The 17,442-nt window shown below is 21.8% G+C and overlaps 2 protein-coding genes across 3 annotated transcripts; one reads left to right on the forward strand and one right to left on the reverse strand.

The window, feature by feature from the left end:
• Positions 1 to 303: 303 nt before the first annotated feature.
• Positions 304 to 11,954, forward strand: LOC112687562 (glycerol-3-phosphate acyltransferase 3). Of its 2 annotated transcripts, XM_025560314.1 has the most exons (10): positions 304 to 936; positions 4,994 to 5,317; positions 6,222 to 6,368; positions 6,947 to 7,081; positions 7,484 to 7,723; positions 9,645 to 9,878; positions 10,203 to 10,318; positions 10,991 to 11,132; positions 11,205 to 11,413; positions 11,521 to 11,954. In XM_025560314.1, exons 1-10 carry the CDS (start codon positions 775 to 777, stop codon positions 11,606 to 11,608), a joined length of 1,797 nt encoding a protein of 598 aa, XP_025416099.1. In that variant the 5' UTR covers positions 304 to 774; the 3' UTR covers positions 11,609 to 11,954. The 2 variants fall into 2 exon arrangements, with proteins under 2 accessions (XP_025416099.1, XP_025416107.1); XM_025560322.1 differs by lacking the exon at positions 7,484 to 7,723 and having other exon boundaries at positions 307 to 936; positions 11,521 to 11,950.
• Positions 11,955 to 15,832: 3,878 nt separating this feature from the next.
• LOC112687437 lies at positions 15,833 to 17,208 on the reverse strand. Its single transcript, XM_025560157.1, has 5 exons — positions 17,059 to 17,208; positions 16,652 to 16,843; positions 16,294 to 16,432; positions 16,100 to 16,223; positions 15,833 to 16,038 (listed from the first exon to the last, which is right to left on the reverse strand). The coding sequence occupies exons 1-5, from the start codon at positions 17,206 to 17,208 to the stop codon at positions 15,858 to 15,860; spliced, it is 786 nt and encodes a 261-aa protein (XP_025415942.1). The 3' UTR covers positions 15,833 to 15,857.
• Positions 17,209 to 17,442: the final 234 nt, after the last annotated feature.

Consider the following 17,442-nt stretch of genomic DNA (forward strand, 5'->3'; position numbering starts at 1 on the left):
CCCCCCCCCCCCCCGTAAATACGCCACTGTACATTGGTATTTTACAAGTTTTTTGTGCACCACTTTATGTGATACTCACGAGCCGCCACTGAGCACTGACTATATGTATATATATATATATATATGTATATGAATAATTACAGTATAGTCCGTGATTTAAGTATATTTCACGTTTTTATGTTTTTGTCGTTAATCACTCGTCAATCAGTAGTGGAACTAGTTGAATTTCGAAACTATGACGTACAACTATGGCAACAACGTTCGTCCCCCCCCGTAACACACCTTCACATAGTATAATAGTGGTATCATTCTACCTTCCCATTTCACCATGCTTGCGCTTAAAATACGTGTATAGGACGAACTGTTTAACCATGTCTACGTTTTTAGATTTAACAATTTACGTTATTCAGTCTCATTACTTCGTAGATAATGCACTACCACGGATACAAATTAAACATATTATTTTGTAATATTAACTTTAACAGATAACGAGAATATTGTGTGTTTTTAAGATTTCGCGTGACCAATGACGTGCCGTTTAATAATTTTTTTAAAGTAATTTTTTAGTTTCTCTCGTATTAAAGTTGGTTATAATTTTCATTTTTCAAAGTTCGATGATAATACTACATATTTCTATTGTTACCGTCGGCTGCCCCGAGGTATTTTACTCTATCAACGATTGCAAACATCGATGCGCTTGAACATTAAAGTATGCACAAACATGCTGTCATTTGAGACCTTGATGTATCGAATCTCTTCTCAATAACCATCGACATGTCCTCAGTATCTATCTTGGACACCTTGTCCTTTACAGTTCTTTCTGTAATATTTATTCCGTTTCTACTATTTTTCCTCAGCATCGTGTTATTTGCATATATTGGTAAAACGGTTGGTATACAACGAATTTATGTGGAATTCCTTTTAAAAGTATTTGAGGTGAGTTACATGTATGATAATAAATATTAATTTACAAACATTGATTATTTTTTGTATGTATTCCTATTGTTGGTATATGCTTTAATTAAATACTTAACTTGTTAGTTGCCATCAATACATATTATTTAGTTTTATTTATTTATACAATTTAAAACTTATAATGAAGTAATATTTCATTAATCAAATAAGTTAACTCGATCAGTTATACAACTTATTTATGAGTTGTTCGACTAATATAGATGAGATTAATAGATTTTGTGACCATGTATCTTGACTAGTAAATTTTAAATTTTATACTCAAAGTATACTTCTAAAATAAAAACATCAAGATTAAAATACGCCTGTGTCCAGTACCTAATGTTACTTTCATTATTGTTCCGGGGTATATATTACATTAGACCTTTTAATATTAGCTTATTAAAATAATATTTTGTATATTACTAACTATATAAAAATATATCAATACTAAATTAAGGTATTCAGATTTAAGTTAGGTATACAAGTATATTATTTGTATATACATTAATTAATTAATACTTAGCCTGGAATATTATTATATTTGTTAATTACAACCGGTTTTAAATTAAAATTTCATCATGTATACAAAGCCAATTCAGTTATGATTGTATTGATGATAAATTTTTAATTTAAAATCCATTATACTTTACAAATATAATACAAATAATACACCAGACTGAACATTTATTTATTGATTTATTAATTTACAAGTATTAACCATTTACTGATTTTTAATTTTTAATTATTTTGTTATTTATTTGTATCAATAATATTGAAGTACTTGCAAATGATACTTGTCGTCCATAATTAATCAGTACTTAAAAATATTTATTTTAATATTTCATATAGTTTCAAATTATGTTGTTTAAAGTTAAACATGTTTTATTACTACTAGAGATATAATTGTTCACAATTACAGAAAATCCATGTTTAATGGCATCTTAGACCTTCCATGTTAGATTTTATTATATGTATCTAACTATAGTTTTTAATTGATTGACAATATTTAATTATGCACATAAATATGTTTCAAAACTTTTTGATTAATTTTTATTTTTATGTTACTCTGTCTTCGTTGTTTTGATGTAAGTATATATGATCTAGAAATTTTAAAGATTTTTAATGATTTGTATTAATTTTTTAAAATAAAATAAATTTTATTTTTCATTTAGATAGCTATTATAAATCATTTTAATATTCATTTGGTTAATAATTTGAAATTAATTAAATTAGTTTGAATCCACCTATCAGTAATTATAATTTAAGAATAATATTTATCATTATTATTTTTATTTTTATTTATCATATTGGTATTTATTATTTTATGAACTTTTTCTCCATACTTATTTCTATAAAATATTTTATTATTAATGGTGTTAAGTTAATGAAATTAGTTTGAATACAATTATAATTTGTGTACTATTCAAAATAATGTCCTATTAATTTAAACATCAAACTATTTTTAGTTTACCTATAGCAGTTTACTGTATATATTGGACTCAATACTTATTAGCAAATACATTATTTATATGTTATTTTCATATTATAATAATAAATAATGATAAATAACATTGCATTAAAAAAAAAAAAAAAAAGTATTACATTTGAATAAGAAAATTTTTTTGTTAATAAATAATTAAAAAGTAAAATTAATATGAAATAAGATGTTCATAATTATCATTTAATAAAAATTTAAAAATACTAAATAATATTGGGCACTGTTTCATTTGTTACGTAATTAATTTTAATAACAATATTATGAAAGTTTAAAGTACATTGGGTATAGACTTCAATATTAATTCTTGGTTTTAAAATTAACTAACAAATGCTCAAAGGTTATTAAAAGAATAATGTTCTTTAATAATTAATGATATAATATGTTCTTAACTTATCAGTTTATTTATTTTTATTTGTTATACTAGAGTTGGTAATATAAAAAAACCTCATGGTTAATATTATTAAATTTTAATATTTTAAGAATAAAAATTTAAGTTTTTTTAATTTTATTAATACTTTTTAAATTTTCTTCATTCATTTTAATTTTATGAAATTTATTTTTCAATTTTATAAATATAATATACCATAAATAACTAAAATAATACTTAATGTCAATTGAATTATAATGTGCTCTATGCGTTTTAAATTTTTTTTTTCTAATAATTTATATTAAACTTTATCATGTGTACAATATATATAACTGTATAATATTAATAAATATAATCTGTATTTAATTGTAAAAGTTCAAATTATTTTTAACTGTATATAGTGTTTATAATAGGTTTCACTTGTTAATGTGCTTATAAGGTGTTCTTCATTAATTTTTTTTAATTGATTGTACCTAATTTACATTCTTTATTGTTTTACAAAATAAACTGAGATATCATTGAAAACTCTTTTCTATCAATTTTATTACAAATTTCAAATATTATTATTATTATTATTAATATAATTAATAATAATTTCAAATTTTAGGTTTAAAATTATGGCTAATCGACTTATTTAACTTTTTTAATTAATTCACTTTTTTAAAAAATATATATGAACATAAATAAGGTTAGATAGGTTACTGATATTCCTTTTAGATATTTATTTTTAAAAAATATTACAAAGAGCTTTTATTTAATGGTTTTAATTGTTTTTAAATTTAATGTAATAATTATCTATTCAATGAAAATATATTACATGATTATTGATAAATGGAAATCTTAGGATACTGATGCGTAGGGTCCTATCTATTTTTATTCCAAGCTGTTTAATTTTTTCCATTCAATACCTAATGAAAAAATACAGATTGTATGATTATTAAGATGGCTCTGTTTGCTAAACACCTAACTAAATAAGGTGTTAATATTATCCAATATTAAACTAATTTTAAAATGAATGTAAATTTTCATATAATTTTCCTATGTATTATTCTTTCTAAATATTTCATATGAAAAAAAGTTAAATTATCTTGTAAAAAATAAAATACATAATTATATGTGTTTAATGTATAATATTTTTGGTGCAAAAACATTTATTATTTATTACACTTAATTTAATCAAATATTTAGTTTTATGACCTTATTAACTATGATACTTTGTATATTATTAATGTCTAAATAGTCTACATCTGTGTAATTGATAAATTGAGTTATTTTTCAGAAATCTTAACTAGACTATTAAAAATACTAGTTAAAACTAGTAAAATTGGTACTTGAATTCAGTTTGAATTTTGTTTCTTACATTTTATAAATTATATATTATTAGCTTGTATTTTATGTATATGATAATGAATTATTATTTTTTAAATAAAAATAATTGTATAAAATAAACGTCCTATTACCTTTCATATGATTTTTAATAACCTTGAATATTTGATAACAAATAACCTTATGATATATGTAATAAAAAAATTATGTTTAAATTTAGACATTTAATTTTAAGAAATAAATGAATTACAATACAATATTAAGACATTTTGCAAAAATAGAAATTCATAATTTTATCATTATATAGTTGATACAATTAATCAATGTTAAACAATAATATAATTACATAACATTTTGACATATTAATCACCTTTTATAAAATATTGAAGTATCAATTATAACTCTTTATTTGAGTTACTATAAAATATTATGTAGCAGTTAAAAGCCAAATTAAAATTTATAAGTATTGTCATATAATACAATAAACAGAGTTTAAAAGTATAACTTTTAATTTGTAAAATATGAAATTATACATCAATTTTAAATTGATTTTTAAAATATATTTGAGCAAATGTATTACTTACAAATTATTTCAAACAACAACCCAAGAACTTTTTTCCACTAAAAATTTAAATTTTAACTTTATTTGAAGTATACTTTCTACATTAAATGTTTGTAATTTATTATAAGACCCAATTAGTGGTTTTTTCAAATTAATATTCTTTATTTTTCTATGGAACATTGTTTAAATTCTTAAGATGCAAAAATACTTTAAAATAATAATCACCCTTTCCAAATTGAGTCTCAAAAATAATTATTTTTATATAATGTTGTTATTATAATTTTAGTATGGAAGAGAAAATCTAGAAAAACAATCAAAAAATAAAGTTAAAAAAATTGAAGAAACTGATAGTGAAGAAATAGAGGATATTGATGATCTGGATTTAGTGACTGAACATAATATTGATACATTAAATGAATGCCTAACACTACCAGTGCCAATAAACACAAATGGATCCATCACTAGAAGTAATTCAACACATAGTTTATCCAATGGAAATATTGACAAGAAAATACAAAATGGAGCACCACCTTTAATTAGCAGACAAGATTTAATATTAGTTCCAGATCCAGATCAAAATTATAGTGGCAATAATAATGTTAAAAATGGAGTAAGTAAAAGAAAAAAAATTAAAGAAATAATATGTATTATAGGAGATTGCGTTAACCTTAATTTATAATAGCATCTCAAAACAAATAATCTCTCGTATTTTTTGATTGGTATGTTACATCCCAAACTTAAATTTAATAACTGCATATTGAAATTACCATATTAATTTAATTTGATATTTAATGCGAAAAAGTACGTAAGAAGAAAAATTTTATAAGTATATTATTTAGATATATTGTCATATTTATGAATTAAAATTATTTTGAATAATAATAATAATAATAAAATAAAAAAACATTTAATAATTAGAAGTAGTAATTTTTTGTTGTTAAATTTACTAATTAGATTCTAATTTCTATGTATTAAATTATATATATTATGATACGGTAATTTAATTATGGAATTGTTGTTAAGGTCGTATGTAATCTGTAAATAAATATTTAGTGTAAAAAATAAATTGTTTCTTATCATGTTGGATATAACTATAGAATGTTTTTTAATTTGATATTTCATAATATAGCTATCCTGTTATATTCTGAGAAATTATCATCATTAATAGTTTTGAAATTCAAATAACATGCTGGTTCTGTTGTGTATGTTCCATACATATTAATTGTGTAACTAATAAATGAAACACAATCAAAAAAACATAATTTAAAGGTTACTATAGAATTTTAAAAAACAAATTGTATACAAAATTCTTAATAGTTAGAATTTTGGGACAGAAAAACAGCAATATTAAATAGTATAATAATTAAATTTATTTAGAAGGCAGATAAGAATTTATTTAGGAAAAAAATTTTAATTAAAAATAAATTGATATTTTATTTAGGTCCAATTTTATTGTACCTAATCAATTATATATATTTTTAGAAATGTATTTACTAAAATGTATAAATATTTAGGGTAAACAAATATTACAAAGAACACGTTCATTTAATACTTTAAAAAGAGAATTTGAACTTACTGATGTACTTGATTATGTAAAAACTGGAGTTGAAGCAATTATTGAAGATCAAGTTACTTCAAGATTTGAAGCTGAAGAACTTAAGGTAGAAATATATCCTTTGATAATAATTATTGAAATCTTTTTTTTTTTAGTAACCAACTCACCAACTCTCTTATTTTATTATTCCTTTTCATCTTGTTTTTGAAAAATTTTGTTATTTAAATGCTTGGTTTGTTTATTACTTTTTAATAACTCTTCTACCATATTTCATTGTTCTTCCATCCATATATCCTTAGCATTTAGAATAATTTAAATAATGTCCTTTTATTTTTATACTTGAAAGTGTTAATGAAAAAAACAATATACAACATATTTATTTACTGATTTCAATGTATTTATTTTTAATATATAAATACTTAGCCTGGAGTATTATTGTATTTGTAAAATATAACCGGTATCAAATTAAAAATTAATTATCAGGTATATACAAAGTCAATTTAGTGTTGATTGTATTGACTTTACATATACTTGATGAATTTTTAATTTGAAACCGGTCGTACTTTACAAATACGATAATACTCCAGGTTAAGCATTTATATATTTATTTATATATTAATTTCCGAGTATTAACCGTTTACTAATTTTAATTTAAATTTTTATTATTTTACTATTTATTTTTAGTCGTGGAATCTGTTAACAAGAACAAATAGACATTATGAGTTTATCAATTGGAAAATAACTGTAATTTGGTTCATTGGATTTATTGTAAGATATACAATTTTGTTGCCTTTGCGAGTATTAATCTGTTTTTTCGGGGTAAGTATTAGTTTTTAATTATTGTATTCATACATAAAGTAAGCCAATATAACTTATTTATAATTATATTTTGGTAATTTTAAATTAAATAATTTATCATACTGAAAAATATTTAGAAGTATTTATTCTTTAAAAAATTATTAACTCTATATTTTTATCTTTAATTCATAAATCAATTATTTGAAAAAAAAATAATTGTAATCATTAAATTATTTTACATCGGTGTTTTAGATATAATATTTTTAATTAATGAATGAATAAACTGACTAAAATTTAAATTTTAATATTATTTTATATTGGCGATTATAATAATATATTATGTAAAATCAAATGAAATTTATTTTAAATCAATGACATGTGTAAAAACATTTATCTTTATATCTTGCTAAATTCAATCAACAGGTTATTTTGTTTAGTTTAACAATATGTGTTATTTGGTTGACTGTAAGGAATGAATTAGTACAGAAGTCATTGATAAATGGTATTTCTCGATACATTTTTATATTATTTCAATATGCTATGACAATGGTCATTAATGTTCATAATCCACAGTGGATTCCAAGGCATAATGGAATCTGTGTAGCCAATCATACATCACCAATTGATATTGCTATTCTATTTGTTCACAATTATTATATTTTGGTAATTAGTCGAGTTTGCTTATTTAATGCAATTTAAAAAAAATTATTCGCACTTTCATTCATTGATTGGTAAGGGAATAAGCAACAGAACTCTTATTTAAGTAATTGTAGAATAATTCTTAATTTGTATTGACAAAATGGTGTATGTTAAGTATAAATTAAATACAGTTTCTGTTTTTATTTAAAAATTGATCAAAATGTATAATAAAATGTAATTTATTCAACTAAAGTCTTAAATAAACTAAAAACAATATATGAAAAAAAAACATTTATATGAAATATTTAAATTTGTTTTTTTTTTGTTTTGCTTATTTTGAGATGTTGCTTATACTTTTTTGACATGCCTAATAAATATACTATTCTATCGAAATTGTGTGACTTGTCTAATAAAATACTATTTTCTAAACTATAAATGATTTATTTCTAAAAAGAATACATAACATGTAATTATGTTTACTTACATTCTTAAATATTACTTTCTATTATAGAATTTTACAAATATTTATTTAAATTTTCATAGATTGTTACTCTTCTATTAGTCATACAAAATAATAATAAATCTTTTATTAATTTATAATAGATTAATGTATCAAATTTCCTACAATATTTGAAAATTAAATATATTTGACTAATCAAAAATCAAAGCGAGTACTGAAGTATGATTTCATTAATTCATTAATAATTATTCATTGTTTTTAAGTAATCATCTGTTTTAGCATAATCAAAATATATGTTTAATTTACAGTAATTTCAGGAATCTTGTTTAATTATTTTATATTTACAATGAATAATATTAAAAAATGGTTATATTTTCTTTTTAAAAATAATTTTTAATGTATGGATTTTCATTGATTTTATGAACATACTAGGTTTAGATACACTTGGCTAGGTGCATCATTGTATTCTAAGCTTCCCTTTATCTATTACCGACAAAAAAAAATTAACATAATGCGATTTATGTTTAATATTTTTTTATTCTATTTTCAAAGATTTGAATATTATGAGTTGTTCATTATTTGTGTAACCTTAATGAAATGGAAATATTTGTTGTTTTTATTTTATTGTTTATGTTAATAATTATGTTCATATTAGTTTTAATACTCAATGACATCTTGTTGTCTCGTACATTATGATGTATATGTAAAACATATTTTGTTGGTCAATATATATAGTTGTCTGTTATATTAATATTTACTTTCTACTTTAATCTACACATTCAAATTTATGACTGTACTATTTTGCAACTAATTTTGGTCATAAAATAATAAAAATATTAACTTAACCAAATAAAAAATATAAAATAAATATTCAAAGTAACACATACATATTTATTTGCTAATAATCTGAAAAAATAATAATGTTAATAGTTTTGTCATAATTCAGGTTAATTATATTTTCTGTTATTAAAATTATATTTTTAACATTTTAATTTTTAATCATTTGCAATAGTGTTAAATAATGAAGTATTAAGTTGTAACCACCATAAAAAATGTTTCCTAATTTTTAAAATGTTATAAATATAATGTATTTTCTATAGACTGCCAGAACAGATTATAATTAAAATATGTATAAGATAAAATATTTCTTAACTACAAAAAAAGTCCTTAAATTATTTCAGTTTTATTTAAAGTTCTTTGTTCTTTATAAAATTGGTCTCTAAAATATTAAATAAAAGCAGTTTTTAATCAATTATTAAGATTTTAGAAAATCCATAGTCATAATATATTTCTAAGATTACTAAGAGTGTATAAAATGATTGATTTCATTAATATTTTTATGAAAAATAAAACTAGATTTATAACGTATAATATCTTGCCAAATATAAAATTATTTATTGATTTAATATAAAATAGAACTATTTTATTTTTTAGTTTTTAAGTGTCAATTATAACTACAATTATTAAAATATTTTATGTGAATAGGTTATGTGGCTATGGATTTGTACATTAATTGTTGGTTTTATACCTGATAGTTTGGGTAAACGTTGGCTCAACCAAAATGTATCCATTATGTGTTTTCAAGTTTTATCTGCTTCACTATCTTCAGTCATTACTTATCATAATCGTGAAAACCTACCACAAAGAGGCATTTGTGTTGCCAATCATACATCTCCTGTTGACGTACTAGTGTTGGCATGTGATAACCCTTATGCTCTGGTACGTCATAATATGCACTCAATCATCATTTTCATTATACAAAAAGTAGTTTATCCAAAAATATAGCATTAATAAGCACCATATTAGACATCTACACATTCAACATACATTATTTTTAACATTTCTTGTATCAACTATCAATAATTTTATTTACTACTTGAAATCCACACCAAAATAAATAATTACTTTCTTACATTTTACTAACTATTACTTATAAATCAACTTGAAATGCAATCATAATATGGATAAACTACCAATACTTTCATTTTTTAAGACTATAAGTAAAAACTTACAAATTAATTATTTACTTAATATATACATTAGATTGGGCAACGTCATGGTGGATTTTTAGGAATCCTCCAAAGAGCATTAGCTAGAGCTTCTCCTCATTTATGGTTTGAACGATCTGAAGCTAAAGATCGAGAAATTGTTGCTATGAGGTAATTCCTATTTTATTTTTATTTATTTCATTACTATAATGTATTATACTATAATAACTTATGTATATAATTTATGTGTAAAGAAATTTAATATAAGATAAAAAAAAAAAAACAGTTTGTTTTACTCTGTCAGTATATTTTATATAAATACTTACTGCCTTATTATTTATATTATATATATCTTTATATAATAAAAAAAATTTTATCTGAAACTTAAATGTTATCGGATTAATTGATTTAATTTTATATTTATTTGAGGTAAAAATGAAATATTGAAAACGTGAAGAAAATATTGTTTAAAAATAAATTTTTAATATTTATTATTTAATTATTATTTTACCTGTTCTTTTGGTAAAATTATATTCAAAATTATTTATTCTGAAAATGATAAAATTTGTTTTAACAAAATACTTAAAATAATTCTAAATAACAAAAAATTAATTTTATAAAGTAACAGAAATCTTAATATATAGTTTTTTTTAGTTTTCATCTATTTTTGGGCATTAAATATTCCAAATGAATTTGTATTCTTAACTAAACTTTTGAAGTACTTCTTAAATTATCATTTAAATATATGTTTTATAACATCTAGTATAACTTAAATACTTCACTTACTTATTTACTTCAAAATTTGTCTTTATTTATCTTAAAACTTATTTCTATGTTTTTCAGACTCCGAGAACATGTATCAAATCCAATAAATCCTCCAATATTAGTATTCCCTGAAGGAACATGTATCAATAACACGTCAGTTATGCAATTCAAAAAGGGAAGTTTTGAAGTTGGTAGTGTTATTTACCCTGTAGCTATTAAAGTAGGTTATTGAGAATTTAAAGTTTGGGATAATATAATAATATTTAAAATGTATTTTCATATGCTATTTTAGTATGATCCAAGGTTTGGAGATGCATTTTGGAATAGTAGTAAATATTCAATGCTTCAACACTTGTATTTAATGATGACATCTTGGGCAATTGTTTGTGATGTATGGTACTTACCTCCAATGTATCAAAATGAAAATGAATCTGGTGCAGATTTTGCAAATCGAGTAAAACGAGTCATAGCAGATCAAGGAGGTCTTGTAGATCTAGTATGGTAAGAACAATAAATATTAAATACTATATTTATTTATTTATTCAAATTTTTAAAATATTGTTTTTATTACAAATTAATTTTTTTAATTAATCATGTATACTGTATAGGGACGGCCAACTTAAACGTTACAAACCAAAAAAAGAATGGAAGGAGAGGCAACAAGAAGAATTCAGTAAACGACTAAAAGTTGAATAATCAGAGCCTTTATCATTTTTGTTTAATATAATGGTCATATAACAACGAAAATTGGAATTATTGCCTAATTGTCATGACATAAAAGAAGTGACCAATCAATAAGAACAATACCTAGTCGTACATATAATCACCAAAGTTTGTTAATATTTATTTTAGGTTTATATAAACAAGTAGATATTAACTAAACTATGTAATCTTTTGTGAACTGTAATACTTATTTCGGTGTCAGTCGATAAATATGGATTCTATCTGTGATCTAAATAAGCCTTTGAATAAGATTTTTTTATTGTATTTGAAGATATCTTAAATTTAGATATTACTAATTTTGAAAAATATTTAACTTTTCTGGTAGCTTCCATTTTTATTTTTAATCACTTTATTTGTAAAATATTATTGCCTTTATAATTTTCATTTATATTTATGTTAATCACAAGATTAATCTAGTTAGTTCCTTATTTATTTTTACGAATTATATAATTATATATATATATATTAAACATAAACCGTATAATTTTTATAATTTTGTTTATTTTGATTTCTTTAAAATAGTTTTCCATTGAATTAACTGTATTTATATATATTAATATACAATTTTTATTTGTAAATTAAAATGCAATGATTTATTTTAATTGGCAAAAAAAAATTTCATTTGGGCAAAACTTAAATATTTATAATAAATTGTAATATTTTTCATACTTAATTTGGGTATTTATTTTGAACATATTATTTTACTTTATTTTTTTGTTTTGATACTTAATATTTTGTTATTTGGATTGTATAAGTAGGTCATTTCAATGATATATACAAGTTTTTTTGATATCATATGTAAATGTGTACAATATTTAATAATGAATTTATATTTTATTCAAATTATTCTTCTAGTTACTTATATGCTGGGTTGGGCAAGATACTTAAAAAAAAGTATCATGATATATGTATTTATTGTATCTAGATACAAGTTATATGTATCAAATATTGATACTTCCAATTGAATTTTATTAACTTTTAAATGTAAAAGGTCTATACAATGTACTATACTGTCCATACTCTATAGTACTTTATAAATTAGGTACTTGTGGTATTTAATATAAATATTAAATAATGCAATAAGTCAATATACATTGTAAAATTATAACTAAATACAAATATATCTCTATAAATTAGAGTCTATAATTTATAAATACACCAAAAATAATAAATTACATAAAAATTATATTTTAATTTTTACTTATATATAATTATAAAAGTGTATAATTGGTTATGGACTTATGGTTTTAAATAAAATGTTATTTTTATCAATAAATTCTTGATTTCCTTAAAGTAAAATTAATTTTTCAAACATTTTGTCTGATAGATTAGATCTATTGGGTGGGTGCACTAAACTAGTAAATGTAAATAAATGCTGAACAGGAGCAGATGAACACAGACTTGTATTATATTTTATAAATAGTTATGTAAATAATTTAATGATTTGTTATTATTTAAATAGGTAATAAGTTCAAGCTTATTTTTTTGATTGCTTTTTATTTTCAACTTGAGAAGAAAATATAAAAAAACTTTATTCAGAATCTTTACTGGATTTATGGTTACTAAATTCATTAATTATTTTTTCTGTAACATTTGTACATAAAGTCTATTATTATTTTTCGGTGGCCATTAATGTAATTTTGAATTCACCTTAATTTAAAATTTGGATAGTATCATGTTGCTAAAATAGCTTCATCGATTTCAGGAGATAGTCCAAAAAATAAATTAAACCTTTTTGTAAAAGAACTAATTAAATGTGTAATTAAAAAAGCGCAATATTTAAAAAAATTTTCTTTTAAATTTTCTAATCGGGATTTTAAAGAAAATAATGTTGTATTAAAATTCCGCAGAAACAATTATTCTGAGCTTGCAAACAATCTAGGGAGCAAGCTATTGGTTTTAGTAAAATTAATTCATCTAAATATACTAACTATATATTTAAAGCTGGAATTGACTTTTAAATGTTGGAAAAGTATATTTAATTTGTCCCTAAACTTTAATAATTGTCTCAACACGTCATACAAAGAATTCCATATCGTTGGACATGGATAAAAAAGTGAACAATCTTATAAAATTGTGTATGATTTCCGAATATTTTGATCACCTAGACATATTCCACAATGCAGTACATTTATCCCTAGACCTAACTTAGTTAATAGATCTATGCATTTATTCTATTAACTGATAAATTTTTACTGCTGTTGAAAAGTCTGTAGTTGCTATTAGGCTAAGTGTATGGCTAGCACATCGTAAATTATGAGGAAGAAATATTGCCTGTTCATTACTTCTATCATCTTCATCCACTGCAATAAACTATCTTACAAGGTATATCATTGTGTAGTAAATGTTTTCAAAGTCTTTCATTTCAGCTCAAACGCATCTGGACAATTATTTTTCGTAAAAATACAAATCGCGACGAAATTATTTATTTAAATTAATTTTTTTATTTCTTGGTACTATTCAGTACAAATGTTTATAATAATAGTATCTTGTATCTTTTGGCAAAAAAAAATACATGATACAAGATATATTGTATCTTTGATACTGCCCAACCCTGCTTTTGTTTAATAAATAACTATATGACTCATTTAGGATTAAATACGAATTATTTATAAAAATATAAGTTTTAAAAAAGTTAATAAATGATTATTCTAAATTTGCCTATCAAAAATAAAACTTTCTTTCAAAAGTAAAATTATAAATTACTTTTCAAAATTTGACCTTTTATTAGTTGGTATTTATTAGAAATAAATATCCTTAATTTAATACATATGTCGTATGAAAACAACAATCATCATAACTATTTTGTTCTAATAGAAAAATCCAAATTTGTTGGAATTACTTAATATTTAAAATGTAGGAGTAATTTTAAAATAAATTTTATGTACGAAAAATATGCAATATTATTGATAATTATTTTTTTTTAAATAAGTCCAACATGTTTTAAAAGATTATGAATTTCGCAGTTGTAAAATTACTTACTGTTTTGAGTAATAAAACTACCGCATGAACAATTTTGAGTAATTAAATTTACCAAATTTTCTATAATAATTCTAGCTAAAATTATACTTCAATTTTGTATACACAATTATTTGGTACGTATAATGCAGTGGTTCCTAAACTGTGCACCGCGGTGCCCTAAGGGCACCATGGTCTACGGTTCATAACAAATAGTTTAAAGTGCATAAAATTGATTTTTCCTTATTGTTTTCGAAAAAAACCTTATAGCAAATAATGTAATATTTTCTATTGTATAATCGGATATTATCATTTTAACCCTATAATATTTTTATATAATAATTATAATCATAATAACAATAATTTTTAATTATCTATTTTTTATGCTTAAAAATGCATTAATTTATAACTAAGTAGTACAATTTTATTAAAATTAATAAAATCGGTTATCAATAGATTTTTTTTTTTTGTTCTTTCACTAATGTTATTCGCAACCAGGGCACCGTGGCTTGATTTAGTCCAAAATAAGGCACCGCGGAAAAAAAAGTTTGGGAACCACTGGTATAATGCATTTTACCGACACCTATTAATGTAGTCACTATAATAGAATGTTACAAGATTATAATCTTAAGAGCCATAATTTTCTTCTCTTTCTATCACATGTGCAATATAGGGATTTAGACGTTTTCTATTTCCAACTTACCAATTGATTGTTGGGATAAGAATTTTAAAAATTGATTTAAATTCATCATAAAGTCTTCTTCAGATCAACTTTCCCACTTTATTAATTTTGTCTCAATATTTCACAAATTAAAATTAAACAAATTGGAAACATAAAAATTAATTTTTGGGTATGTTATGTACAACATTTAAAAAATGTGAAAGAGTTGATCTAAAGAAGACTTTACGACGAAATCAAATCAGTTTTCAAAATCATTATTGCCTTAATAGATCGATAAGTACGTTGCAAATAGAAAACATCCAAATCCCTATATTGCGCGTGTGATAGAGAAAGGAAATTATGGCTAGCAATCCCCTAAAGTCTGGTTCTTCAAATATTTTTTCTTAAAATAATACCCATAATAATGAACATAATACATATAACATAATCTTAACATAATACCCATCATGTGTAAATCATAATCTTATTTTAATTTGGATGATTCAAAAATTATTTAATATTTTGTTTTAACATTAATTAAAGAAATGTACCTAGACAAATATTATAATTATGTGAAAAATTATTATATATTTAATAGTTTTTTCAAAGGTTTTTTAATAATGATGACATTTTTTTCTTTTTAACCTTTGATGTATGTGTCATTATATTGTCCATAGAAGTTGAACTCAAATTCAATTTTTTATTGTCTGAGTAATATTTTTTTTGAGCTTCTTTTTCCTCTTCATTGACTTTGTTATTAAACTCTATGTACTCCTCAAGATTTCTTAAACAAATTATTAACTGCCATTAACATTTAAGACAAAATTAATTGTATTATCAGTTACTTAGTATTATATGGTTCATTGAGAGGAGATGAATATAATTCATATAGATTGAGGCTTTCATCAGATAAATCTTTGTGGAGAGGATTATTTAAATAATCTTCATACGTCTCAGTTTTAATATTTTCTTGTAACAAAAAATAATATAAACATATAAACAGTACATATAGTTAATAATTCACAGAAATTATACTAACTTTGAGTAATGGTTCCTCCTTCTAATATGTATTCACCAATTTCTATATCTTTTCTTTTTAATAAATTACATAAATTTTCTTGATTTTTTTTTAACAGTTGAATTAATTTTAAAAGAGGACAAGTCAAATGGAAATAAAACTAGATAAATTAAAGTTTAATAATTAATCATACATATATCTTATAATAAAATCAAATCAATACATTCAATTTACAAATAATAATAAGTTTACCATTATTTGATATTAAATGTTAAAGCACTTTCTTTGATAATACCTATATATGGCCCTACTATTGCTCTTATATTTCAATATAATTTCAAAATTATGCATCAATATATTATTTTCAACTGATACTTACGTAATCAGGATCTTTTAACTCCAATTCTAATTCCAATTTAAATGGATGAAAACCTTCGGTTAAAGTAATTATCATATCAACTTTAATATTACATTTCTCTGGATAAAACTCATAATTTATATTATTTGTATCTTTAATATTTTGCAAAAATTCAATAACATTTGATTCTTCAACTTCAATCATTAAATTGCTCTATGAACAAATAAAATAGGTAACAAAAAATAATGATTTCAACAAAAATGTCCAACATTTTTAACATTTATGATAATGTATAGGTTTAAATACTTCATTAATGTAATTAGTTTGTTCCACCACAATCATAAGGTAATATTATTCAAATTATGTATGTAAATCTATAAGGTAAATAACCTATATTATATAAAAATATTTATACATATTGTACTCACCGAATAAATTGAAGCAAATGAAGATTTATGTATTTCTTTTGAGTACATTTCTTTCTTGTTGGTAAAATTAAAAACATACCAATCATTTCTACTAATAAATTGAAAATACATAAGGTAATTTCTAAATATTTTTTTTGTTGATACCCACATATTTAAACTTTAAATATAATACAAATGTTAACTATAAAAATACAATTTCAGAACTACCTAATTAGAGTATTTTTATAATTTTAAGATAGATATTTAACATTTGTTAATTGTTTTTAAATAATTAGGAATAACAAAGTATTGATTTGCTTTTCATTCATAATTTATTAATTAAACAATATATAGTAAGATCAATAAATCTTATGTTATAAAGAATAATCAGAAGTCATATATTTG

Source organism: Sipha flava, unplaced genomic scaffold, assembly GCF_003268045.1.
Source record: "Sipha flava isolate LNK unplaced genomic scaffold, YSA_version1 109_pilon_pilon, whole genome shotgun sequence".
Taxonomy (NCBI): domain Eukaryota; kingdom Metazoa; phylum Arthropoda; class Insecta; order Hemiptera; family Aphididae; genus Sipha; species Sipha flava.

Excerpts from the sequence above, each read along its gene's own strand:
- LOC112687437 (XM_025560157.1), bottom strand. The coding sequence starts at position 17,208 with ATGTGGGTATCAACAAAAAAAATATTTAGAAATTACCTTATGTATTTT. Across the intron at positions 16,844-17,058 it reads CATTTGCTTCAATTTATTCG|AGCAATTTAATGATTGAAGT; the intron begins GTGAGTACAATA and ends ATTTGTTCATAG. Across the intron at positions 16,039-16,099 it reads AATGAACCATATAATACTAA|AAATCTTGAGGAGTACATAG; the intron begins GTAACTGATAAT and ends AATTTGTTTAAG.
- LOC112687562 (XM_025560314.1), top strand. The coding sequence starts at position 775 with ATGTCCTCAGTATCTATCTTGGACACCTTGTCCTTTACAGTTCTTTCT. Across the intron at positions 9,879-10,202 it reads GTGATAACCCTTATGCTCTG|ATTGGGCAACGTCATGGTGG; the intron begins GTACGTCATAAT and ends TATATACATTAG. Across the intron at positions 11,133-11,204 it reads TTTACCCTGTAGCTATTAAA|TATGATCCAAGGTTTGGAGA; the intron begins GTAGGTTATTGA and ends ATGCTATTTTAG.